Source organism: Pygocentrus nattereri, chromosome 19 (assembly GCF_015220715.1).
Source record: "Pygocentrus nattereri isolate fPygNat1 chromosome 19, fPygNat1.pri, whole genome shotgun sequence".
In the NCBI taxonomy this organism is placed as follows: Eukaryota; Metazoa; Chordata; class Actinopteri; order Characiformes; family Serrasalmidae; genus Pygocentrus; species Pygocentrus nattereri.
The window spans coordinates 8,085,778-8,113,695 of record NC_051229.1 but is presented as its reverse complement, the minus strand read 5'-3'; the positions used below and the strand labels follow the sequence as shown (position 1 = coordinate 8,113,695).

General features: G+C 39.2%; 1 protein-coding gene across 2 annotated transcripts in view; it reads right to left on the bottom strand.

The window, feature by feature from the left end:
• Window positions 1-27,918, bottom strand: part of mmp16b (matrix metallopeptidase 16b (membrane-inserted)) — a 38,144-nt gene that overhangs the window by 5,790 nt on the left and 4,436 nt on the right. The window contains exons 2-5 of one of the 2 annotated variants that reach the window (XM_017702500.2): window positions 15,781-15,929; window positions 12,756-12,878; window positions 7,957-8,276; window positions 2,384-2,545 (exon numbers count right to left, since the gene is read on the bottom strand). In XM_017702500.2, coding sequence (XP_017557989.1) covers window positions 2,384-2,545; window positions 7,957-8,276; window positions 12,756-12,878; window positions 15,781-15,929 — 754 coding nt within the window. The remainder of the gene's footprint in view (window positions 1-2,383; window positions 2,546-7,956; window positions 8,277-12,755; window positions 12,879-15,780; window positions 15,930-27,918) is intronic. The other variant, XM_017702501.2, reaches the window with a different exon arrangement.

The window sequence follows — 27,918 nt, the reverse complement described above, 5'->3', positions numbered from 1 at the left end:
ATTTTCATTTCATTGGTAGGATGGTCAATAGGAGGCCTGCAGAAAGGAGCTAATATATAGTGCCGTTTTTTTTACCAAGTCTTTCAATATCAACTAGACCATAGTACATATAATAGAATGTTTAAAGACATTTTACTACCTTATAAAGTCTATTTTAACCCTGTATATGGTCTGAGTGTTTTTATGGATTATGTTTTTACATAATTCATTTTGAGATCATCATTTTGTCATGTTTGGCTCCTCCCACTCTCCATGTACTTTTTGTTTACCTTTTGATCTTCCATGTGCATTTGTTTTGGTTCAGTCCAACCCCCTTGTTGTCTGACTCCTCCCCTGATTGTTACCACCTGTTTCCCACATGTCCCTCATCTTGCCTCTATTATATAAGCCCTGTGTTTGCCCTGGTCTGTGTTGGTCTTCGTTTGATATGTTTGGATTTTTGTGTTTATCTCGTTATGTCTTTCCCTCCATTTCTCCGTGTTGGCTTGTTAAACCTGGACTGTCTTGACCCTGATTTTGGATTTGCCCATAATAAATCTCGCTTGTCTCCGCACGTGTCCACCTCAACATCGCACATTTTCACATGTCCACCTCAACATCGCACATTTTCACTTCTCTTTATTTCTTATAATTAAATAAGCTGTTTTTATTAATGTGCTTTTAAAGGGCCCATATCATGGAAAGCCAAAGTTTCCATTTTTTTAATAAAAGCATTTGATATAGTATGTAAACATTGTTAAAAGTTTTAAAAAGCACCGGTTGCTCAGCAGCATGGTCTACGCAGCAGAAACAGCCTGTTTTGAATTCACTGCTTTTGTGATGTCAAAGCAAACATATTTCCATATATATGCCTGTCCAGACTATAGTAGTTTAGTTTAGTTTATAGGAGTTTAACACCCAGTCATGTTAAAGTTATGAGGAGTGTTTCAGCCTGGACTTTTTGAACAAAACACAATACATCAGAAAAGAGCTCATTTATATCTACCATTGTGTGTAAAATGTTTGCCTGGCAAAGCTAATTGCTATGGAACACTAGGTTCATGGTTAAAAGGTTAGTGTTGCTAGGCCATTTGCTATGGTATCCCAGGTGGTTGCTAAGGTGTTTCTAGGCCGTAGATATGATCTCCTATGCGGTTGCTAATATATATGTACAAATATGTTCTAGTATGTATGTGAGTCGGTATGTAATGTCTATGAGAGGCAGTGTGACAGACCTTTGTGAAACAGTTTGCTTACAAGCTTTCTGAACATTCATTTCTTAGGGCAAAAAAATTGTGTTTGAACAATGTGCAAAAACAATATGTGTGATCCCAAAAGCACAAGGATACTACTTCTGTGTAGACACTCCTTTTTTGCAAGATTTTGTGGTTCTACTCTAAAATTTGTAACCTGTGAACACCTTTACAAAAAAAGTGAAGAGTAAACTGGCTTTATCAAGGCAACTTAAAAACAGGCTGTTTAATTCTGACGGATAAACAGAGGCTGGAAATGGTCATTTATGTATTATGTTTTTGGTACACAAAACCACACTGACAGCTTATATAACAAATACAACAAAAAAGCAATAAAAATGGTAAATATGCCCTTTAAGACTGGTATATGTAAATTACCTCTGCTTTGATTGGCTGCCTTACATTGTGCCTCACTGAAAAACCAGTTTGAGCTGAAATATGAAGCAAACTTGTAATTCTGGACTGAAATCCTGAGGGACAGTGATTAAAATAAACTTCAGCCACTACTTTGGGATGTGCAAATGCTTTGGAAGGCTAAAAATGCTCCATTGGCAAGAACAGCAAATGCTCTGCTGCTCTGCTACAGACTGTCTGCAGAAACAACACTACATCACTTCCACATGACTGGATGGTACAGCTGTCATAGGCTGAATGGGCAGTCATATGTAAATGTGTTCATGTTTGTGACATCACAGTCATGATGAATTCAAAATGACCTGTTTTTACAACTTAGGACTGGACAGTGTGGAACAAGACAGCAGAAGCCACAGTAAATCAAACACTTTCATTTCAGGAAAAACCAAGGACATTTACTGTTTTCATTACATGGGTCCTTTAAATCAGGGGTGTCCAATTTTATCCACAAAGGGGCGGTGTGGGTGCAGGTTTTCATTTCAAACAAGAAGAGCACACCTGATTTCATTCGTTTAATCTGTCAGTCTTTAAACAACTGAGCATGTGTGGTCCTGCTTTGCTGTAATGAAAACCTGCAGCCACTGCTGCCCTTTGTGGTTAAGACTGGACCCCTAATTTAAATGAATGGTATATATAAGAAGGACATTCTTTTAAAGACACACTTATCAACAAAGAACGGGAAACAATGTTTAACAGTGTTAGAATAGCTAGGATTTTCAGTATTATTCAAACTATACCGTAAATTTTCTGGATGCCCTGTAGATCATCATGTGGCAGCTTGAAGCTTTCTGTGTCCATGTACTGGTAGAAGGGAGCCATTATAGCGGTGGGGTCATTGGAGTGTTCCAGTCCTAGAGCGTGGCCCAATTCATGTACCGCCACCAGGAACAGGTCATTGCCTACAGTAATGCAGAAGGACAAGTGAACTAAATGCACACGCTATCACACTACTGGGCAGAAGGCAGAGACCACTCTTCATTCATTTCATTCATCCAGTCAAAATGGCCATCGAGTACATATTATTCATTTTTCAGGATAATGAGAAAAGATAGAAGATACTCCACTTGCATATTAAAGGAGAAAGTCAAAGAAAAATGATTGAAAGCTACAAAGAAAACAGGACTCCTGAACAACTGTGCACGACCTGGAGGACCACCAAAACTGCCCCTATCAGATAAACAGCACTTTTCACAGATGTGAAAAAATCAGCAGGTGTTTCTTTCAGTCCTCCTACTGTAAGAAGACAACTCAGCGCTATGGGTCTGAAAGGATGTGTAGCTATCAAGACGTCTTTACTGAGAAAGGAAATAGACAAAAGAGAGCAATTTCAAAACAGCTGGTCTTTTTCTAACAGTGGACTGTCCACTCCAGAGTCCATTACAGAATGTAATAGAGATTACTCTACAGATTTCTTTGAAAAGCTGACAGCAAACTGCTCAAAAGGAATGGAAGCTCTAATACAGGCAAGGCCTGGACACACTAAACACAGAAAAAATGAATACTGCATTTAGTTGTTGAGGCTTCTGTTAAATATATGTTTTCTGTTTTTTCCTGATGCTGAAACGTAAATAACATATTTAATAGCTGTTTTGACTGGAAATTAAATAAATGAAAGGTGGCGTCTGACAATACAATATACATACACACTAGATTTCTGTAACAGCTGCAAAAGCCAAGCTTACTGTGCACGCTATTGCATTTTTCATTGTTTATGTTTTGTAATATTTTGTATAAGCATAAAAAACAGCATCTGGCCTTGAGGGTCAGCAAGTCTTTGTATGTATGTGTGCGTGGGTGACTGCAGTCAGGTATAATCATGTCAGTAATCTCTGGCTACGGCATTTCAGTGCATCATGCTTGAAGATAATACACAACAGTGAAAAGCCAGGAGCGCAGAGGGAGATCACGACATGCGAGATGTGTGTGTGTGTGTGCTTGCTTGATTGTGTGTGTGTGTGTGTGTGTGTGTGTCAAGCTGTCCAGTTGGGAGTTGGATGGATTGGCATTCACATCTTTACCTCAGGGAGAATGCTCCATAACAAGCCAATGCGAACATACTAAAAACAGCTCATACACATACACACAGCATGCTCCAGCAGACTCATTTGACTCAGCAGTGTGCAGTCAAGATTGCCTCTGAGTACAGTTTGGTGCAACAGCACAGTAACCCCTTTCACTCATAATGACTCGCATTAAACGCAACATATTTTGTGTGCACAATTAAAGATCTTCAAGATCCGTTTCAGGCAGCTGAGGCTCAGCCTTGCCGTAGGAATAGAGCTTGTTGATGGGCTTGAGTTCTATGAGATTGAGCACTCTTGGCCACCCCCTCTGGTGCAGTACCAACCGCCTGTGGGTCTCCTCAGAAACTCTGACCTGTTACTAATCACTACAGCACTGGAAATCATAGTTATTAAACCCCAATAATCTCTTTCAGAAAGCATCACATCCATAATTTGGACCTTTTGAATAACAACCAAACATAACATCAGCTATAAAGACTGTTAACTTACTACACAAAAAACAGGGATTTATATTTAACTCTTAAACAGAGTTATAAGTAAATACTATATGGTAATTAAATAGTATATTGAGTGCCGCCATGGCTTTGCATGCTGGTGACTGGGGTTAAAATCCCTGCACAGAAAAACTCTTAAACCCTACATTTGGTTTTAGGTGAAACATAATTAGTGTCTCTCTTAATAAGATTCATTGCAATAGTGAGTAAATTAAGTTTAAATTAAGTTTAATCATGTTCATGCTGTCCCCCAAAGTGTCTGTGCTTCAGCCTGTATAATGTATAATGAGCATAAAGCCAACATACTGTATCTCCAAACGGGTAACTTTACTGGAGAAGAAAACACAGATGTTTTATGGTCCTAAGCTTCCTTTACCTTCTTGTTAGCCTATTAGCCTCTGAGCTCCACTGTAAAACTGAAACAAACTTGGGACTCCTAATGTACCTTGACTGATTGACTACATTTTCAGTAAGGGGAAGAATGATAATTATAAATTACATTTTTTAATGGTCTTAAATGACCTCTTTTGTAAGGGGAACATTGAGCAAACACGATTTTTTGCAAAATGATTACCATGTGTGATACATGCCAGAACAGAAAAGAAAACACCAGCCTCAATAGGCCTATTCTTATGATTGTAATAGGCTAAAAAAATTGCAGCTGTATTATTTCTATTAAAATGTACAATTTGTGATGAATATGCACCTGACACATTTCTTCAGCTTGTTTTGAATGTAGTGTAGTTATATCCTGATGAAAGCAGATCAGAACTTGAGAACATACCGCCCGATATACAGACTCAAGATTTAAACATATTTCAACACTTCTGAAGAAAGAAAAGAGTTTTTTAGATATATTTGAAGTTTTCAGTATTTTAGTTTGAAACGATATAATTAAACTACTTGTATACAGAATGTGCACCATATTTCTATATTCTAGAAAGTGCTGTCAAACTTATTTTGCCAGGACATCAAGTACCACTGTGTCACTCTCAAGGTCTGGCAATATCCAAAAATAATTAGCACGATATTTTCTTATCATTGAAAATTGGGATTAGTGATTGATGGACCCCACTCACCCCCATGAAAGCCCTCCCCAAAAACACACAGACTGCAAAGCACACAGCATGTTGTATTTATATATTTCATGCAGAACTGAATATACATTTACTCAGAGGGGAAGCCTCCTCTAGTCCTAATGAATTCTGTGAACTAAAAAATACAAAAATACAGAGTAAATTGTGGTATCGTAGTAAAACGTATTATAATACTTATTATAATAAGTACTTATTATATTGCTAGATATTTTTTTGCTGTGGTATCAAGATAGATACAGCCAAGATACTTCTCCCACTGATTAAGACGTCAAGAGCTGAACTGAGGCCTAATATATGAGACTGCTGCAGAAATAATGCAGTGTACAAACTTGAACACCCATCAGATGATTCATCTACGGACAGCTCACAGGACTGTTATGATAACAACAGAAAAAACAGTGCCATTGTAGGCATACAGTGCTGAAAAATCCAGCTCTCGTAATCCAGTCATTGTCGTTTAATCTGGGCCACACAAACAGCTGCCTGGCTCCACATATAGAAAGTGGAGCAGTATACGGTCCATATGGACAGCAGAGTGGAACCTTATAAAGGCCAGTTAATCGGTGGTGGTATTATGCGGGGCACGTGCAGGGATAAAGAGGACAACAAATGCAGACAGCGAGTGTGTCTGAGCGCTATCAGGCCTGCAGACAGCAGGACAGAGCAAGCGGAGCTGCCAGTATTCATTAGGGGTGTGGCGGAGGTGCTCAGCGCTGGCAGGAGAGCGTCTTAAAAGCCCTCCGTGTCCAGCTTGATTCACGTTATTAAAGCTGAGTGCCTCGGAGTGCAACTCATGGCAAAGTGAAGGATCTGATTACCCCTCGGCTAATGGATGCTCATTGCAAACTCGACGTGTCAAGCAACACCACACACACACACACACACACACACACACACACACAAACACGCTCTAACTTTTGCCCACAAAAACACAAACAGACATGGAGTTAACAAAACCACAAACAAAAACAGCACAGCTCATTAAAAAACAAATTAATCACCGCATGCAAATGAAGCGATTATGCAAATCAGTAAAATTACGCAAAATGTTGCTGCTTTTAGCTTTGACACCACACATTTTTGTGACTCAGAAGTACAGAAAAAATGTCCTGACTGTTCAAATGCATCACAGTGTTGTTCAACACGGGCAAAAACTCTGTCATGATATACTTTGCCAAATCAATGTCATTAATTTTTTGTAATTATTATTGACATTTCCTCAGATGGGAACCCTCAGGGTCTTCTAGTCCTATGATTTCTGTGAACTAAAAATGACACGTCTGTTATTTAGTTAATGTTCATTCTACAGAATCATCAGGCTTGTTGTATTTAAGCTCTGTAGTTATTACAGTAAAACTCCTGTTTTAGTGTTGGATTATCTAGTCAGATTTTTTGCTGAACTGAAGGTCTAATATGTGAGAATAACCACTAGCATAATTAGGAACTGACAGGAATCAACCAATCATGTTTGGGGTGGGACCAATTTTTTGAGGAATGATGTCACTTCAGGCCAGGGGTGTCAAACTCAACCACTGAATGGGCCACATTTAAAAATCTCAACAAACTCATTGGCCAGAGAATGACTATGTTTTTATTTCATTTTAATTAATGCTGTGCTATAATGCAAACTCGCTATTGTTTCTTCAAACTACAGGCACTTGTAGTAGACCTTACATGAATACTTGAAATATTCAAAATGTAAACATCCACAGGAGCTCAATCTTTTAAACCTACTTATTTGCTTGAACTAGGCAAGTTCATTAATTATTGGGCTCAGTTTCTGAGCTGCTTTGTTGACGTTAGATGTTTATATTGGTTGAATTGTGTAGAAGTGAGGTGTATCCACTGTCCCACAGATTGCTGCTAGGGTAGGAGAGCAGTGCATTGTGAAACAGGCTAATATTAACAGAATAGTAAAACAGTATTGGGGCCAAATAGGATTGTGCCTTGGGCCTGATCTGGCCCTCAGGCCTTGTGTTTGACACATGGACTCTAGACCTTCTGGAAGTTCTAGATACATCACTGAATGTGAATATGAGCTGTAGTTTCAATCACTTGTTAGAAATGGAATACAGTGGCAGCTCTATGCCAAGACTCTTTATTAAGTTATTGTAAAACTGATCATGTACTAAGTGTACAAGTTTCAAACATAATATGGAATATCTTTTACAGGCTCCAAATGTCCATGTTTAATTCAAAATGGCTAAAAATGGTTGCTGTTAGCTTAGCACTAACACACACGGGTGCTAGCAAAAATTAGTATTACTATAGAGGTGTTTTTATCCTTGTTTTTGACCAGGTCTTGGCATTTACAGCCAAAAGGCCTAGCTCTAATAATCATAGTTCACCACTGTATTTCCTAATGGTCAGCTTTACATCTGAATAGTATTTAACATTAAAGAAAAGAAAAAACATCTGATATAAGAAAACTTTTTTTTAAGAAAGAGTTCCACACTGCCAAGGATGTTCTTTTGCACAGCTTCCTCATTTTGAGATGCTTTCCTCAAACTTAATGTCTGTTTATTCTCCATAACTTCAACTCTGTAAATTCTTTGCAGAAAAATATTTGTATTGGAAAAGCTATTTAACAATTACGATCATACTATCACCATATTATCAACAGATTACGATTTGTCCTTGAGATAAACAACTTTCAATACAAACAAAAAATTAGGTAAAAAAAAAACACCCTAACCTGCCGTTCTCTCACCATCATGGTTGGGGTTGCCCAGGGTCCAGGGTTCGTCTGAGTCGAAGTGTGTGTCGCCTCCTATCCCAGGCCCTGGGAAATAGGCGTGGGCCAGGAAGCCTCCCTCACCATCAAAAGGAGAGCTGTCACCATGGAAACCAGATGCGAAGATGATGGTGATGTCCACATCCCGCTTCCCGCTCTCCAGAGCGCTATAGGGGACAGCCTCGAAGTTCAGTGGCGTGACGCCCTGCCACACATCAAAAGCCCGTCTGATGGCCTCATGGGTCTCCCGAGCCCCCACCTTAGGAGTCACATTCTTTATGCTGAAGAGAGAAAGCATCAGATTTTGGCTATTAAGGGTGGTATCAATCAAGGTGAGGATCAAACTACATGAATTTTGGAATTTTAGAATCAGTTATAATTGATTATAATAATTGTAACTGATTATAATAATTTTCTTCCATTTTATAAATAATAACTTAAGTATTCACTCATTTTTAGCCAGTAATTAAACAGTGTGTCTAATTTGTTCTGTGATCTACATTACACTTGTGTATATTTTAAGTCATTTAAAAAAATAATTCTAAATTGTACAAACGTAATAAAATCTATTCAAATCAGAGATTTCATCATGCCACGTTTTTCCTAAATAATCATAACTGAATCAAATCATTGTGATTCTCAGTGAGATTCTCAGATCCAGTTCATGGTTGGATTATACCTTTATTTAATCTCATTTCCATGCACGCCTTGGAAATGACAGCATGCTTGGAGCAACTTATGACTAAGCACTTGGCTTCAAGGGCACAACAGTATGTACAGTTACATTTATATTTACTCATTTGGCACATGCCCTAATAAAATATGCAAGAGCAGAAGTGATAAAGTGATAAAGTGGCAAAGTGATAAAAAGTGTGTGATAAAAAGAACCTGAAACCTAAAAGACGCCAGTGTGACTGAGTGAAAATGATGTCAAAGTGCAATCGTCTAAAAAAGAGAAACAGTCTAGCCTCCTGTACATGAATGGTCAACCGTGGTCAGAGGAGGGTCAGGTGTATTACAGCATTCAGCTCTTTCGCTTTAAATGAACAATCACTGGAATACTGAACTGCAAACCTTCAGGTCAGTGGTCTGGACCCCTAACTCCCTGAGCCACTGTGGCTCTTCTATCTAGAACTCAGCTTGGCAAAACTTTTCCTGACATTTTTGCTCGTCAAAGCCCAAACAGAGTGGAGAGTTAATACAAATGAGCTACGCTTATGTGATGTGAAATATAGTTACATGAAACACCCAAAACCATACATCATGTTGGTATGACAGTCTGACAGTGATCCACGACCTAAATAAGTGGTGGCCCTCTGGTGGTCCCTTTCCACAGATGGATGTCACAGAGAAGGGTGATAAACTGTGTAGCAACAGATTGACTACAGTATGTAATTGTAAATCCTCAAAGTGCACTTATATGATTGGTGTTTCTGACAAAATGATTTATGAGCATAGATACAAAGTAGGTGGAGTTAATAAACTCAGTACATATATGTGTAATGTTTCACTTGGTCTCTTGAAACCTAATGTTGAAGGACAGTACAATGCAAAAGTCAGACCACCCTTTTATCGGATTGTATTTAAATTTCAGTCAAAATAGCCATGAAGTACAAGTTATTCATTTTTCAGGAGATACAGTATCGTCCACTTGCATAAGGCAAAGTAAAAGTCCAAGAGTTCCAAAGCTGGAGTTGAAAAAATGATTAAAAGCTACAGAGAAAATGTGAATGTGACCCCTAACAACTGTGCAAGATCTGGTAAACACCAAAAGCACCATCAGATAAACTGCGCTTAACGCTTTCATCTTTGAGAGAGAGGAGAAAATCTAGTTGCTTCAGATCTGACAACATCCACAGGTGTTTCCGTCCATCCTTCCACTGTGAGAAGACGACTCAGTGATATAAGATGCTCTTACTGAGACGAGGAAATAGAAAACGATCTAATCAAACTAAAAAGCTGCTGATGTTCTCTAGATAATTGACTGATCAACCCAGAGTCCAGACCTCAACAGCACTGAGTGTGCTTGGGATTATTTGGGTCGTGAGAAAAAGAGAATGCAACCAACTTTCAAGACTGAATTTTGGAGGTGAGGAAAAACATCCCTGCAGAAAAATTGAAAGTGAGTGAAAAGACTGTCATAAAATGTGGATGCACTAAATACTGAAAAAAATATTGAAAAATGTAGTTATTCTCTGGAATTCTTGTTAAAATGTGTTGTTTTTTTCCTGATCATGAAAAACAAATCATTTATATTTAAGGGGCATTTTGATTAGAAGTTAAATGAAGCGTGGTCTCTGACTGTTGGAACAGTACTGTACAATTCCTATTGCTGGTTTGCTGAGATCGTGCTCATGGGTAATATCAACCTGCCAGCACCAGCATCATAGACCCTCATGGGCTTTAGTTCTTTTGCATTTTAATTTCATATGACTTACAGTCGTACCATTAGGGAGCAATTTAACAAGCTCTAAATCCAGATAAATAACCTACATCCTAATTACATCCACACAGGACGAGCCAATCTGAGAATGATCAATAAGTGTGCCGCTGTAGAGTAGGTCACTCAGATAGAATATGACCAGGACATCTATTGCATCTTACCACTGCTTTAAAACAGAGCGCAGGGCATTGATTTTTTGCTGCTGACCTAGGACCAGCTGCCTCTTTCCGAATCCTTATTCTAATCATTATAAAAGTAACCACGAAGCTGGACTCAGAATAGCACAAGGCCGACCTCTATATACACTCAAACAGGAGCCATTAAGAAGATGGACTGCCACATAAAATGAGAAAACAACTCAGAAACAGGATAAGAGTCTTTTTTTTTCTGTCCGCATTTCCGAAAGCTCAAAAGTGAACTCTCTGAAGAGGCCCTTCCACGGGCGGCAGATTTGCTGAACTTTGCACATTAAAGTCTTTATCTCTCGCTGACAGACAGAAAGAAACAGAAAATCTCCTTTGGCTCCTCCATTCACTTCTCGCTCTTTAGAGACCTGTCAGCAGACCATTCCCGCCTGACAGGCCTGGGCCTCATTTACATTCCATTTGCATAGTTGTCCCTTCAATTAAAAAAATGGATTTGAATAAATCATTTCCGTTATCACCTGCTGTAACCAGGCAATTCTAAATTGAGGTGAGAACACCTATTTCCCCCCCAGCCCCTCAGAGCATAATCTCCAGGAAATTAAAACAGCTTCCTTGAAGGTTAAAGAGTCAATATTCCAGGTTATTTTATGCTTCACTATGTCTCCATTGCAGTGTGAGATGTGGGGCAGAAGAGCTGAAGTTTTTCCTGACCGCTGGCCTGTATGTGTGCCTGTCCTAACTGCTCTGGAGAACAGTTTGTCAAGACTCTATTTCTGGCCTTTACCACTAAGCACTTAAAGCATTAATAGTGCTTTCAAGTGGTTTTGATTTTATCAGAAATGCTATTGTCCCACCAAGAAGCACCACAATCCAAGAACGGATAATAAAGTCGGGTACCCTGAACGTTTTGAAGCTGCATATATTTGCCAAGTTGTGATATCCATGCCATTTCCTGGCCGAGGACAGAGGCAAAGTCAATCGAGGGTAAGTAATCAATAACACAGCACAAACGGTAAATTAATGGTAATTTTCAAACACAGTCCTGTGCAAAATGTCAGAGGACCCTTTATTAAACTGTCAGTCAAAATGGTCATTAAGTACAAGTTATTCATTTTTTTAGCATCAGGGATAAAAGCAGGAAACATATCGCTGTTATTGGAACAAAACCTCGTATCTCGTATCTTTTTGATGTTTTTTTCAGTTTTTGATATAATTTGAAAATGCCTGTTATTTTTTACATCATGTGTAAATTTCGTGATAAACAGACCAAAAGAAATGGCCCAAAATGGCTTGGAAAAAAGTCTGGTTCCATTGACTTACATTAAAAATAAAGTCTGTTTTTTCATTCTCCTGTCACACACACACACACACACACACACACAGACACACACACACACACTTTCTAAATTGCTTTTCCTTCTGGTTTGTGGTGGGGCGCTGGAGCCTATCCCAGTGGTCATTTGGCGAAAGGCAGGATACACCCTGGGTTGGTCGCCAGTCCACTGCAGGGCAAAAAGACAGACATACACATCCAAACACACACACACTCACACCTAGGGACAATTTGGCCTATTCTGGCTAATTTTGGCCTGACTGCATGTCTTTGGACAGTGGGAGGGGGGTCTGGGACCTCCCAATTAACCTCTGAATGTCTCCAATTAAACATTCTGGGGGGTTCCTGAAAATGAAGTTATGCTGTCCGTTAGAAAAAAATAGACACTCTAATACAAATTAAGGGAAAGGTAATCGGTCAGCTACATCACCCACCAATCAGCGAACTTCTACCTTTGGTATTCTTAAATAAATAGAGCTGCAGCACTGGTGGGCCTCAGGGTGGCGCTGTAGTAGGTTCACCCAGTTTGTCCTCTATAGCCAAGAAAGACTTTACAATGCCATAACATATTTATAAATCTGGAAACTTTGGTTTGGAAGTATTTGGTGGAAATGAATTTTTACTCATTTCTCAAACTTAAGACTAAATCTTAAGACCACAGTTAGCAGCCAGCCAGTGGTGGAGTAGCCAACCGTCATGGGGCCCTCCATATACAAAGGGGTATGTCGCACACAAATTTGGCCCATACATACTTTAGTAGTCAGCATATGCATCTATGCATGAAATAGGTCTCGAAATCAGACAGAGCATGACTGTTGTTTATGGATCTCTCGCTCACCTGTATGTGATGTGCGTGCGCTGCCACTTTTGACCAGTCAGTGCATAGCGTCGTTTCCGCGACCGCGAGCTATAAGAACTCCTGACCTGATCTGGGACTCCACATCTCGGCTTCTTCATCCAGCTGTGAGGGGAAAAAAACACCACAAAAACAAATTGAAGTGTGACAGTCCAAAGCCCAGCATGTCAGACAATGCAAATCAATTATCTGGCACCCCTATGTGACACCTAACGATTGGTGTACAATGTCAATAGAAGCTAATAAAGTAGAACCACTTTTCTGGCATCTAAGCTACAGAGTTCATATGCTGATTCTTCTCATTCAGGAATACACAGAATATTCAAAAAATGGATTAAAACACAAACAGGCCAAGATTTTTGAACACCGTCACCAAATTCAAATGCATAAGACATTTAGAAGTGTATGAAACAAATAATAAGGGGCCTACAATTGTTTTCTTAAGAAAAAAACTACTTTCCTTATTCATATATGAAACCTGCATCCTGCTCAGGGGCAAAATTTGAAATACAGAAAAAAAAATCCCAGTGAAGTGAACAGAGGAATTTTACTTAAGCTTAAAGCCTCCATCTTGAGGCTGTCTGAACCTGAAAATGCTCTCACACTGTCATCTCTTGTCTCTTTTTGCAGGGGTGCAAATTTAGTCTGACAAGCTGGCGGGAAACCAACGTCAGGAGTCAATACAGTCATGTGCAAAGGTTTGAGTGGCCAAGTTCCATGTTTTGTGGATTTTCTAAGTGAAAAAAGCATATCCTCTACAGAGAACACACTTCTGCACATTTTAATGCACAATTTGCATAAAGCTTAACATACTGGGAAAAAATTAAACATAAAATGAGGCCTGTGCAAAAGTTCTGGTGCTTTTTCTAAGGTATGTTTTGATTATTTCCAACATATTAACTCAGCAGATAAATAGAAATTATGTTGTAAATGTAGCAGAAAAACACCAGATTTTGTAGAGGATGTGTTAAAACCTAATTTCACTTAAAAAATCAACAAAACGTGTAATTTGACCAGAAGAGTTCAATCTGTTGCACACAACTGTAGCTTACATGGAGCAATTCAAACGTAAAACTGGGTAAACAAAGTACACCTGCCATTATAGTATAGTTTTCTCATACTTTTACGCCAATATTAAAAAACACAAACACAAGTAATACATACATCATATCATACATATTCAGAGATTTTAGAGATAAAATTTTATTGCCAATTAAAATGGCTTTTTCTTATTGCCATTGGTACTGATATAATTGCACCGTGTCACTTATAAAATTTATTGTTTGATCTGCATCATAAATATTTGAGCAAACAACATGAAAGAAAGTCTATTTTGGCTTAAATTAAGAGCTTTTAAATGGAATGTACAGCTATATAATAATTGATGGTTGTTTTGCAAATCAGCTGTGTACTTTTCTCAACAACCATCCCATGACCCCCAAAATGATCTCACATAATTTAAAAAAGTGGCGAAGGCTGTCCCTCACATCCCTCCCTGAATATGCACCATTGCTTCTTTGCTAGAATCAGTTTGGCACCCTCATCTAGATCACTAGCAAGTATAGCTAAAAACACTGAACCTAAGCTTAAACCTATGGCTTAAACATGTCAGATAAGTCACCTCAGGAACAGTGTATCTGATATAATCTCCATATATGATTTATTATTTCAATCCTTCATGCTACTGAAAAATTTATCTATTTAAACAATCAGGGCCTGATCTTCTGCACCAGTTTCAGGCACAAATAGGATTCATAACATGGAACTGACAACGACAATGTCTCTTTCGTACTCATCACTCAAACTGCAGTTCAGTATTTTGGCACTGCTCGTTTAATAATGCAAGCTGTGTCTGATAGACAGAACAGTCTACATGGATTTGTTTGTGGGAGCCACTGGAAGCACATCCCATGGACCCCTGCTGAAGCCAGGCTTCAATGCAAATCAATGGCAGATTCAAATTCATGTTTTTTTGTGAAGCCAAGATCAACGTTTATTGGACACTTTTACGCTGTCATTTTGGGTCCCGCTCGAACACCGGCCTTCACTAGGAGTCTCCCACCTGGAAGCTCAGCTTTTGTATGTGATGACTGGTGGAGCTTTCAAAGAGGATTTTGAAAGAAGCTGCCAATACCAATTTGTGAATGTGCAATTAAGCAGCTATAGCTGTTTTTTAAAGAGACACTTCTGATGTTGTCAGCCTGATTTCAGGGGAAAAAATAGATATATAAATGCAAAACAGATCAAAACAGGCATTCAAAAGCTTGGAATCAATATTTTCAATAGAATAAAACCCAAAGGGTTGCAGTTAAATGTATAAAATGAATCTAATATGTTGGTCCTGTGCACTTTCACAGGTTTAAAATGATTAGTAGGAAACAGAATCTGAAAAAAGAAAAAGTAAACCAAGAAGAAACATCAGTGATGTGTCCCGCATTATGTAAATTAATATTCACAATTTCTTGTGCGCCCAAAGTGGTGAGCAAATCTCAAGGCAGATAACTTGACAGAAAATACATCAAAGACAATTACATTATAATATTTATTAGCATTGATTCATAATTTTTATTATTCCCAAAATAACTGAAATATTGAATAAAACATCTATAACTTTTAGAGTCTTGTTTCTAATATTTCTATTTATTTTATTTTCTAGATATATTTATATCTACATTTTATAACGTATTACTGGATTTAGAATAATATAAAACTAATATGACCAAAGATTCCTTGGTTTTGAATGGTACTTTATAATTAATTTTTCACCAATAGATTATCTCCACCTCTGTGTCAGAAAGCATCAGCCACCACTGATTATGAGCATAAATTGTGGTGGCATCAAAGCATATTCTGATGCATCTGTGCTTGTAGGTACATCTGGCTCTCGAGCTCTAATGATGGTAAACATTTGATGATTTATTGCTGGTAGGCCTACATTATTGATTAGAAACGGCACATTCATAGCAGCAAGTCTGAGTGGCTTAGGACAGTGTTTATGTTTACTTACGCTATGGTGTTCTGGTCTAAACTGCCTGTGATATTAAGACCATAGATGCGCTGCATGGCAGCGATGGCTGAATGCACGGTCTGGGCAGAACGCAGGACAGCCATGTAGGGTTCAGTATGCTGGAGGTAGCCATACCTCTCTAACCAAGCCTGGCAAATGAAGAAAAGAGAAAAGAGTGTCAGAAGAAAACATTCACACCTCAATGTTATATTTACTGCATCAATATTGGGAAAAAAACAGATTCAATTCAGCTTAAATTCAGATTGGTTAAATTCAACAATCATTCAACATTATTCAAAGCGATGTCCAACCTAGAGTTAGACAACAACTTAACCTGAAGACGGAAGCAGCTCACTTTTCACTGGAAAAGAAGACGTTAATTTTGAAGCAGAACGGTCCGTAAACATTAGCTTAGCCTCCATGTTTGTGTTCTGATAAACCTAACTCCATCCTGAGGATGTGCAGTTCACACTGTAAGCGATTTTACAGAAAGAGCTAACAATACTCTTACAAACATCACTCAAGCGTATCAGTTTCTGCCCATTAAAAAATGTGTGAGAAATATACCAGCTACTTCTAAACACTTGGCAGCCCATTCTGTCAAAGTGCTGCATACATTAAGTAGCTAACTATGTACAATAATTAGCTTAAAAACGTATTTCATTAGCCGTTTTTGAAATGAAAAATGCCATCCGTTCGTCCTGGAATCCTGTTCACGCAGAGCTCACAAACTAGCACTTCGCCATTTTATTGTTACAGATAATTGAATATATATATATATGACACCACTATAACCCCCATATATATAATGTCAGGTATATTTTACGTGTGGAAATCAATGCATATTAGATGCATGTTAGTCATCATGATCTTACAATGGCCATGTAAGTAGAAAAACAGTCCTTAGCATGTAGGCCTTATATTGCATATAGGAGTAATACTGGGTTTCGGGCTGATCTTTCATGTACAATATCAGGCTTGGATTTGTTTCTAATGAGTGATTTTTTTTGTACAGTACATTTGTTTTTATTTTCTTGAATTTTGCATGTTTTTTTTGCAGTATTAAGCCTTTTGGCAGTAGCCCCAGCAGCAAGGGAAATTTAGGACAGTGGAAAAGTTGATTAGAGGAGGGAAGATGATTTTCACAGCCAGATGCAATCAGCAATTTCACAACAATGTTATGATGATAAATACTTTAAATAAAATACAGATGTGTAACATGTCAGTTTATCCTGGCATGACATTTTCTGCCAATCAACTCAAGCGCTTAGTAACAAAACTCTGCAAAACTCTGTAAATATGAGATAATCCATCATTGTTAGCGCATGCAAATGGTACTGGGTCTGCAAGTCACAGGTACAGGTGTCTGGCCTCAATTTCATGCCCATACAGACCTCCATCTCTATTCATATTGAAATATCAGCATCAAATTATGACATCACTGAAACATTTACCACATATTTAACAAAATATTGTTAAAGACATTCTGATAGGTGAGGAAAATTGAATTTCAGTGCTCAGCACAGTTTGGCTCAGAGTAGCTTTTCACTTCTCAAACATATGAGATTCCACTCATCTGTTAATTGCCAGGGTCTGTTTGAAGGGTCTGTTACCAGGACCCGAGTTTAATACACCTAACAAGTCTGTACATAACTGATATGTATGCAATCCTATTTCAGATTTGTGAAAAGAATGTTTTGTGTATTGGTACTTAAATTCCTGCATCGCCACTGTAATAAAAATGGAGTCGTGACAGGGAACCTATTCCTCATGCTGTTAGTTAGCCCCTACCCACAGTTTGAGTGTCATGGGCATCCACACTATCATACCAACCGTGAGATAGGATATTATGGTTTAGATTTGTTTCCTCTGCCACGGAATGTCCTCAGAAACAACTCCCGGCTTGTATTTCACAGTCTACCTGGTATGCCATACTCATGTCTGACTTTAATATGCATTGACTACATCTACAGGATACCTGAGTCCTATCAGATCAAAAACAAAATAACCAGGAGGCAAAACTTCAAACACGAAACGCAGTCTGCATTTCTGATACATGACTTGTTAGAGCTTATACATGCAAACTCAATGTGTTTTGAATGCAGAATATGTCATGCACTCACTGGCCACTTTATTAGGCATGTAGAGGTGGTCAAAACAACTTGCTGAAGTGCAGACCGAGCATCAGAACGGGGAAGAAAGGGGATTTAAGTGACTCTGAACGTGATGTGGTTGTTGGTGCCAGACGGGCTGGTCTGAGTATTTCAGAAACTGCTGATCTACTGGGACTTTCACACACAACCATCTCTAGGGTTTACAGAGAATGGTCCGAGAAAGAGGAAGCATCCAGTGAGCGGCAGTTGTGTGAACGAAAATGCCTTGTTGATGAGAGAGGTCAGAGGAGAATGGGCAGACTCGTTCGAGATGATAGAAAGGCAACAGTAACTAAAAAGTAAGTAAAACGTATTCTTATTAAGTTGTTATTTTGCATTATTTTAAACATTTCACAAAGTGTCTCCATTTGTGTATATATGCCCCCTGAATTTCAGCTAGAGAGGAGATAACTGACCCTTAAAAAATGACCATTTCCTACAAAGCATATATGTCAGGCTTGGGAGTTCATTTAACTTCAGTTTATATTTACCCACACTGTTCAAATAATGATCTGACTTAGTCTAATGAGCTGTTCTGGTAACTATAAATCACCATCAACATGTCTTTGACATGAATAAAGAATATCTTTTATATGGAATAAGGAGGTTGTTGTGATTAGGGGTGAAAAGGATGGGGCTGTCCCACAGCTGACGCAGGCAATTCAATTAACTGGCTTAGCTTTGGCTTAGAGTTTGAATATTAATGCCATATAACATATGCCATTTCAATACTAAACCTCAAGGCAAAGGACACAATGTGTAAGCACCATTCTTCTTCATTCTAGTTCTTCTTAATGGTGCAGTGCTTAAGCTTCACACTGATTCTCAAGCAGGAGACATAACATCTAGGCCTATAGCAGAGCGAGAGAAGCTGATTACTTCTGCTTTTTAATAATTCATCAGAAGAAAACGCAGTGGCAGCAGGGGTTTGGCTGTGTCTAGATACACAGAGGAGTGTTACCATGGTGAGAGCCATACATGCAGTCAGTGCTGTCGTCAGACCCACAGCATGTCTCAGTCATGCAGCCTGGCCCACTCGCTTTAAATACACACAAGTACCGCAGGCACTCAGAGCCAATAAAGAATCATTTTGCCCAGTACAATATGCACACAGTGATCCTACCCAATACAGTATGTACACAGATTTTGAATAAATACCAGGAACACTACCACATTACTGGGAACACTTGCTTTATCAATTAAGCCACAAATAACACAGCCAATCAACTGCAAAACAAACATCTATCTTTTACTAAACATAACCATTAACAGACACACTCTCATTGACTAAAAATCATGTTAGTCTTGATAGCTGGCGTCACGGTTTGAAAACAGGGCTGTTGTGCAACAGAAAAGTGCAACAGAGTGAACAAGGCCTTTCTGTTGAAAGGTGGTTTAGAATGGTGGTGACCTTCATAGCTTCTGTCCATCTCCTGCAACAGGAAAATATTTGCACCGCAGCTCAAGGTCCTAAACTCACTGTTCTAATATTCAACTATTGTAATCAATTCAATGTAATTCAGCGTAACTGACGGTTTCCAAAATTCTCAGAATTCCCACCTCCCTTAGTTAATGTTGCTTCATCTGTCAAACCTTCAAGTCAGGCAACCTGGTTTAACACTTAAAAGGTTCGGTAGCTCAAAGGAACACTTAGAAGCACAGTGGAGGCATACACGTTTGAGAACTAACAACACAATCATTAAAGCGAACAGAAAAGGGTTTCTGAAAATGATGTTTACATTAATCAAACCAGGGAAATTATGTAGTCGCTCATCATTACAGCTGTTTTAGCAATAGAAGCTGCCCCTTCAGAGGAGCTATCGCTAGTGTAAGTCAGAGCAATGTTGGATAAGGAATTGTTGTCTTCTACACAAAGTATTTTAGCACATTTTAATAAAACACTACAAAGAATGGTACGTGTATGGGTGTATTAATATTAATCTTAAGAAACAATGTTTTAATCACAAATGAGACCGTAACACCTCAGTAACAACTTTCCACTATTTCTTACTTTAAGAATTCTAATTTACAGCCACCGTCATTTTTACTGCAGGTTTGTTTTTAATAGTTATGTCGTTTCATTTTTTCCTTTGCTGGATGGAGGAGGGAATATTAAGAGATGTGACTGTGACTGGATAAGCGGCACGTCAGTCATAATTTTGCAAACGGACCATTCTGTGATCTTAATAGGCTACACAGTCAGACTTATTATTGAGTAATTATAGGGTCTCCAATGCAAACTGGTTGAGCTATTCTTAGGTTATAGAAATGTGAAATTAAACATTAGGCCTGCAGCGGGCCCTTGCTATACCAGGGGTTAAACTTGGTCTAGGTGAGACAAGGTTAAATAGGATTTTTGCCAATATTCTGCACAGCTTGGCCAAATTTTGGTAATAAAAAAACAAAATAATACAATTTATTTCAGCTGAAATCAAGTTTATTGTCTTTATACGTGTATATAAGTGTCTGTTAGTCTCAAAACTGTGTGGTAAACATAGACATCAAGCATAATTACAGAGAACCCAAAGCAAGGCAGTTTATTTCATTGCTAGGTTGGGTGCAGTACAATGCAACAAGCACAAATTTATGGATGGCCTACATCTCTGCTTGGATTTCAGAGGGATACAGGCTACACAACACCATCCAGTTCATATAAAATTTAAATAGCCTTCCTGAGTCTGCATCCAATCAGGCCATCTCTGAATGAGAGAGTTGGACCTGCATAGAAATGAGACACAAAGTCATGCTAAGTGGATAAGCAGAGGCTTTTACATAAATCAAGCTTCATTCTTTTCGACAAAAGGAATGAGCAATTGGACGCAACTTGACGTTTATCCATGTCCGACATTTCATCTTATCACATTTCGTACGGAGATAAATGTTTAGCCAGTCAGCCTGCTGCTGCAGTGTTCAAAGTGCTTTGTCATGTCGCTCTCTGCTGGATCCTGCCTAAATCTCATCATTTAATGACAACATGAAAATTAGCAGCGTGAGGAAGCTACAGAAGCTTACTTGTGCCAGATGGTGAGAATGACAGAAAAAAAATCTTGAAGGACTGACTAGCATTTCACCAATGTCATGTATGACAACTCAAGTAAACACTGTGGTGAAATGTCCAACATAACACATATGGAAAGTATATGGACATTTTTTATATATTTGAAATACATTTCAAACGCATTGCAGTCCATGTCGAAATACTTTTCAAATACTAAACTGCATTTCAAAATTCACTCCCACAGTAATCAAATCAAACATTTATTTTAAAGTGTTTGGAAAAATATTACACATCAATATGCCATACAAAAATAAATGTTTGTACATATGTATTTATCAGATACATCTGTATTAAAATCGCTGAAATACGTACTCATCTTATGTATCTCACTAATTAGAGTACCTTTTGAAATTAATTTGTGCTCCATTTATTTTTTTATTGAAAATTTTAAGTATAAGCAAATAAGCCTTTAACATGGCCGAAGGAAGTAATGTAGGTATTGATACACTGTCAAAATGCAGTTTGATGATTTGAAATCATGTTTATCTGAAATACATTTTGTGAGTACTGCCTTACCACATATGTACATGGTTAATGCAAAGTCAGTGCCATTTAGTTCATGGATATTTAGTCATATCTGTAACTTGTGTTAGAGCTATATAAAACTGAAAAAATATGGTAATACAAATAAATGCATTTGTAAAATTATATTTCACAAATATATTTTTGGCCATTTTCATAGATTGCAAGAATATATTTGATAAATATATATTCGGTATTGTCACGATTGGCCCCTCCCAGTCCTGTCCATGTGCTTGTGTTTACCTCCCAGTCCTGTCCATGTGCTTGTGTTTACCTCCCAGTCCTGTCCATGTGCTTGTGTTTACCTCCCAGTCCTGTCCACGCGCTTTTGTTTTGTTTCTTTCCAGTCCTGCCCCCTTGTTTTCAGACTCTGCCCCTGATTGTAACCACCTGTGTTTTCCACCTGTGTCTTGTTAACCCTCGTTATCCCTGTTGCATTTAAGCCCTGTGTTTTCCCCTGTGAGTTTGCTGGTCTTTGTATTGTATTCTCATGCTGTTTGGTCTATGTTTGTAATTTGTTTCTTCCAGCCTCTGTTGTTTGTTTATACTGAGTTTCTTTCGTCATGTCTGTTCCCCGTTTAATCCATGTTGGCTCTGTGACCCTGGACTGTTTTGACCCTGACACTGGATTTCCGCCTCATTATCATGCCCCATCGTTACAGGTATATATTGTTCTCCATATATATTGTTTTCCATATATGTATATATATATATATATTAGGGGTGCAGACACTCTGTGACGGCACATAACAAAAACGCCACTGGAAACACGAAAGTCCAGCCAGCTCCCACTGCATTAAAAGCCAGGTTAGGTCAGGAGTCACAACCCAAATGTTTAGAAGAACCATTTTGTCCTTTCAACAAAAATCAAACCACCTTGGGAGCCACAACATTTATGTCCAGTATATCTCAGGTTGTGCTGATGTCCTAGAATAAGTTAATATATAAATGAAAACGCAGACGTACATTGCTCTGCTTTAAGCTTTAGCTATAGCCACTTTCCTCCCGTCTCTGCCAGAAAACTTTTCCTCTAAAGTAGATCAGTCTCTAGTAAAATGTCTCTCAGTGTTTGACTGTTTTACGAGGCTGTAGTCTCTTCTTGAAGTCGCTCCTGCTTCTTGTTCGAATTTTCCCGTTCCACCTTAAATTCTGACTGAGGTGCCAAATGTAAATGCGGCACCATTTAAGGTGGAACGGGAGAATTTGAAAGAGAAGCTGACTTCCCCTCTGCCACTTTTTAGTGTTTGACAGTCTCTCATTGCAGATTTAGCTTGCCAGGAAACCAACTGCGCGGCTTATGAATGCGAATAACGCATCGTTGCTAGGTGACCTGCAGTCTGAGTCTCAGTCATTGTGAAACAGCGCTATCGCGTTGTGTTACAAACGCCCCATGTCTCACTCTCTACGAGACCAAAACCCAAGATATAAAATCACTAAAGAAAACAGGCAGGATGGCTGTAACGTGCTGCATGGACATCCATTACCACTGGGTCTTATTTCACCGTAACTGCGCATTTTATCACAGATGAGCGGCAGCAGCGTCTAATGTGCTCCAAGCAAGCGCAGTGAATGAGAGCCTTCCAGTTCACTTACCACATCACTTCCATTTGATTTATTAATAAAAGATATTGGAAGTAAATTCTTTGTAGATCATTGCAAATACTTTGTTTTAAAAGTACCAATCACTCCTGACACAGTGAGAAAATAGAAATGCTGTACAGGAAAAAAAGCATCGATAATCGTTTTATAATCGCATCGCAGGCTTCTGAATCGTAATCAAATCGAATCCTGAGGTGCCTAGAGAATCACACCCCTAATATATTTATGAGTTAATGTATAACAGTTCCCAGGGGCAGTAAAAACTTTTTTATCTGCGGTAATTTTGAAACGCTTCCTCACTCAGAAGTGAACGTGGGAGCAATGATAATGTGTGATGTGTATTCAAGCTTAATCTTTGTCATTATTGTCAAATGAAAGGACAAGCAAACCAAAAATACCAGTTATTTCCACATTTCCATATCTGAATAAAAGGATTCTATTACCAGCATAGGCCTATTCTTATTGACCAGGTCTGATCTGATATTTGTATTTTAGTAAATGATATATACAATATCCCCTCAAATAAATTAAATCAAGAAACAACAATCCAGTTTAGATAAAATATTGGCTGCCAAAATATTTAGGTGTCACAATTGGCCCCTCCCAGTCTCCTCATGTGCTCGTGTTTACTTCCTGATCTTCTATGTGTGTTTGTTTTGGTTTTTCTGTCCTGCCCCCTTGTTTGGTTACTCCGCCCCTGATTGTTCCCACCTGTGTTTCCACCTGTGTCTTGTGATCCCTTGTTAGCCCTCGTGTATATAAGCCCTGTGTTTGCCTTGGTATGTGTTGGCCTTTGTTGTTTATTGTTGTTTTTTGGATGTACTGTTTGATTGTGTTTGACGTGCTGTTTCATTCTTGTTTGAGGTTCTGCGTTTCTGTTCTTCATGTTTGTCCCGTGATATCTCAGTGTTGGTTGTATGACCCTGGATTTGCCTGAAATAAATCTCGCTCGACTCAGCACATGCGTCCGCCTCCTCGCTCCACGTCACATTAGGTAAGAGTAGGCTGCAGTTAGGCTAGAGTACAAATCTATAGCGGGTTTTCCATCCACTATTTTTTTGCAAATTTAAAAAATGTGAAATTCAAAAAAACACCCAAATATCGCAAAAAGATTTTTATGCTAGGATGAGGTGGAAAGTTAGATTATTACCAAATCTGAATGCTGAAAGTGATGGTAGAGGGTTTTCTGAATAAACAATGATGTAGCAAGCTGTAAGTCACATGACTGCATTATTCCTTCAGCTTCTTCATGGCTGCTTTTGATATTCTGAAATATTTCTAAGCTCGTTTGAATAATGTATCTGCGAACAAGCTCCCAGAATTGTCTGGTTTGCATTCCCAGACGCAGCATGGATGCTGTTGGGGTGGAACTGAGATTTCCACCCTCATTAGGTGGGCCACTGCTTGCCCTGGCACCTCTGAGCTGCCATAAAAAGATGGCAAATGGTTGTAAATATAATTCTACTTGAAGCAAAAGCTGAGTTAAATCTCTCCGTCTTGCTCATTTTGATGAAGCCCCTAATCGTGGTAGCCTGTGTCATGTGTGTGAATTTCCTTTTTTCTACTGAAATTTCTAAAATGTACATATCATTTGCAAAAACGTTTGAATGGAAACCCGACCTGCGCCATAATATGCAACTCTGCCAACCACTGTTACCGCCCCTGATGACAGTGCATGCCTTGGGCTGCGCTTGACAAATATGAGGTTAATATGAGAAGCAGACTGAGAGAACACAGACATACGTTAACCACATTGTTGTCAATCTAACATGTATTGTGCTTAATGTTAGTTGTGTGAGAAACTGCCACAGCAAATCTCATGAATGATCTGTTTAAAATGATGCAATGCCATGTTTTGAGTCTTAGCGTCCACCTGCTTTCCCTCATAAATAGTCCAGTGTTCCTACCATTTCTGAGCTTCTTTCAAAGTTGAACTAGGAGTGGACTTCTCTACAACACGGAATGTGTCATTAGATGTTAAATGTCTGCGATGTGGAACTATTTTATAGAGCAAAACAAAAACAACCGAAAGGACACTTGTAATCCACAATGCCAGTGTGTCCACTGCAGTCAGGCTAGCCGCCTTTGTCACAACATAGTTAAACTAGCTGCATATTAAATGAACCAAAATATCTAGTGGTGAGAGTACCAGCAAATTCAAAGCTGAGAAAAGGGAACTGCTTTGCACACGTATGTGGGTCGTTATTCCCCTGAGCCAACAGGATGGGACCGAAGGTAGACCAGCTGCCCGGAGACATGGATAGGGCTGCCCACCCTTCCAGGCAGGTGTGCTCACTGCCCCCTAGTGTGTGTGCTTTCACTAGTGTGTATGTATGTGGGTGTTTCACTGCACGGATGGGTTAAATGCGGAGGTCTAATTCCACAGTGTGCAAACACAGTTGGCCGGTGGTTCTGAATTCTATTCCATTTCTATTCAAAACACAGCTAAATTAGCTGCACATAAAATTATCCATCAAATGTAGTGGTAAAAGCAAAAGTGCATTCAAAGGCGAGAAAAAGGACAAGGCTACTTTGTGCATGTTACACCAACTTAAAATGTAAAAGTAGATTATTCAAAACAACATAATGGTGATTTCAAAAGGGGAGCCAAAAAATCTAAATGTTAGAATGCAGCACAAAGAATATCTACATTATATCTTACCATAACCGGACTGGTTTTGCAAACTGCACTGTAATTCAAGTGGGCACTGTGCCGCTGTATAATCTATGAAAAATAAAAATCAAACTGGACTTGGTTTCAGCAGATATTCTCTTTAAAATGACTTGGGATCAGAGGCAAAAAACCTAACCCAGAAATCCCCACAGAAAATAAAGCATCATGCCAATTCTCCTTCAGAGCGCCCAGCCTGCTTCTTCTCTCACCCTCTCCACTCTCGTTTGCATCTTGCAGCGAAACAGACGATCAATGCAGGCAGCTACACGAGGCAGTGTAGCAAAATGGTGTTGCTGCTGAACATTAGCCACTGCTGTTTCCACACAAACAAAGGAACTGCCACGTTTTCCAGTGAGAAGCTCGCGCTAGCATCCACATTTTATCTGCCATCATCGCCAAGCAGAGCTCCCTAGCTTGGACACTGCAAGTCGGCCAAAGGTCGCTATCAGAACTGGCCAATTGTGAGTTCAGAATCAGAATTGGCCAAAAGCAGATCAGCTTGGTCCACAGCTGTCTGCCCACTAACCAGCTGCCAAAGCACCAAGCATCCAGCTGCAAAGCCTCAGATATGTACCAGTTAATCCTTTCTCCCTCACTCTCTCTCTCTCTCTCTCTCTCTCTCTCTTTCTCCACCTGCTTTCCACTGTTGAGCCAAACATTCTGTTTTATCTGTGTTTTCTGACTTTCATCTGTATGTTTTTGTGTGATATTATAAGCTTTGAAGCCTGTAAGACACAATGCATCTGATTTGTTGGTAAAATGCAGGTGAGCTTTCACTAAACTAATAAATCCAAAGCCCTCCGAGATGTAGATGCATTAAAAGAGATCATAGATGCTTATCCCAGATAAGACAACCTCCATCTATAGACTTTTAAAATAGTCCTTTACTCAAAGCCTGTCTAACCCAGTGCTATGTACTAGAGCCACAAATAAATTCCCGCAGTCGAGGTCCATATGGCAACAGTTGAGAGTTGTGACCACTATTAACTCATGTAGTATTTTAGGTATTCATGTATATCAACAGCTTAGCAAAAGACTTACTATAGACTTACTATAACACAGCCTTCTGCCCAATTCCTCTCCACTACTCACTCCAGCTGAAATAATTAAATAGAGCATCTGCACATCAGCCTAAGGTCACTTTGCCCAGTGCCAAGCGCCAGAGGTATAACGGGCTGGGGAAGTGAAGAACTGTAACTATGCAGATTTGTGTGGTCTAGCACTTTGTGGCTGAGCTGTTGTGGCTCCTAGATGCTTCCATTTCACAGCAATAGCACTTACAGTTGACAGGGACAGATCTATCGAGGTAGAAATTTCACAGACTGACATGTGGCAAAGGTAGCATCCTTTGACAGTTCCAAGTCACATTCTACTGCCTGTGATTGTCCATGGAGATTGCATGGCTATGTGCTTGATTTTATACACCTTTTAGCAATGGGGGCGGTTGAAACACCTGAACTCTGTAATTAGGAGGGGTGTCCACATACTTCTGGCCATATTATCCATCTATCTATCTATCTATCTATCTATCTATCTATCTATCTATCAATCTATCTGTCTATCTATATTTATATGTGTAAGCATCCCTTCTAATTACTGTCCTCTTTGGCTACAGGGATAAGAAGTCCACTATCATTGTGCTGTTGAGCAGTAGACCTGTGCTCTCTGGAGTGATGGAGCTCCATTCAATACCTTTGGGATGAGCTGGAGGTGTGTTAGTGATCCAGAACTAATAATCCCAACATCAGTATCTGACCTCTCTAATGCTGGCGTGGCTAAATGCAATCAAACCCACACAGATGTAGTGTAAAGCCTTGCCAGAAAAGTCGAGGCTGTTACTGCAGCAAAGGGGAACTTTTTATTTATGCCCTCGATTCCACACGAAACGTTGGATGAGCAGGTGTCTACAAACTTTTGGCAAATAGTGTGCATCACTAGCTTAGAATACAGCTAAATATGGTTCCACCTACTGAAAGCCTTGGGTAAAGGCCATCCTCTCAGGGCATCCTGGATAAACTGCTGGCTCTATGAGCCCAGCATTCTCTGAGCTATTCCTGGCTGAAGTAAAGTTCCACCTGCTGAGCAGCCATGCACCATCACCTTACGCATCAGATACACACGTGCACACACAC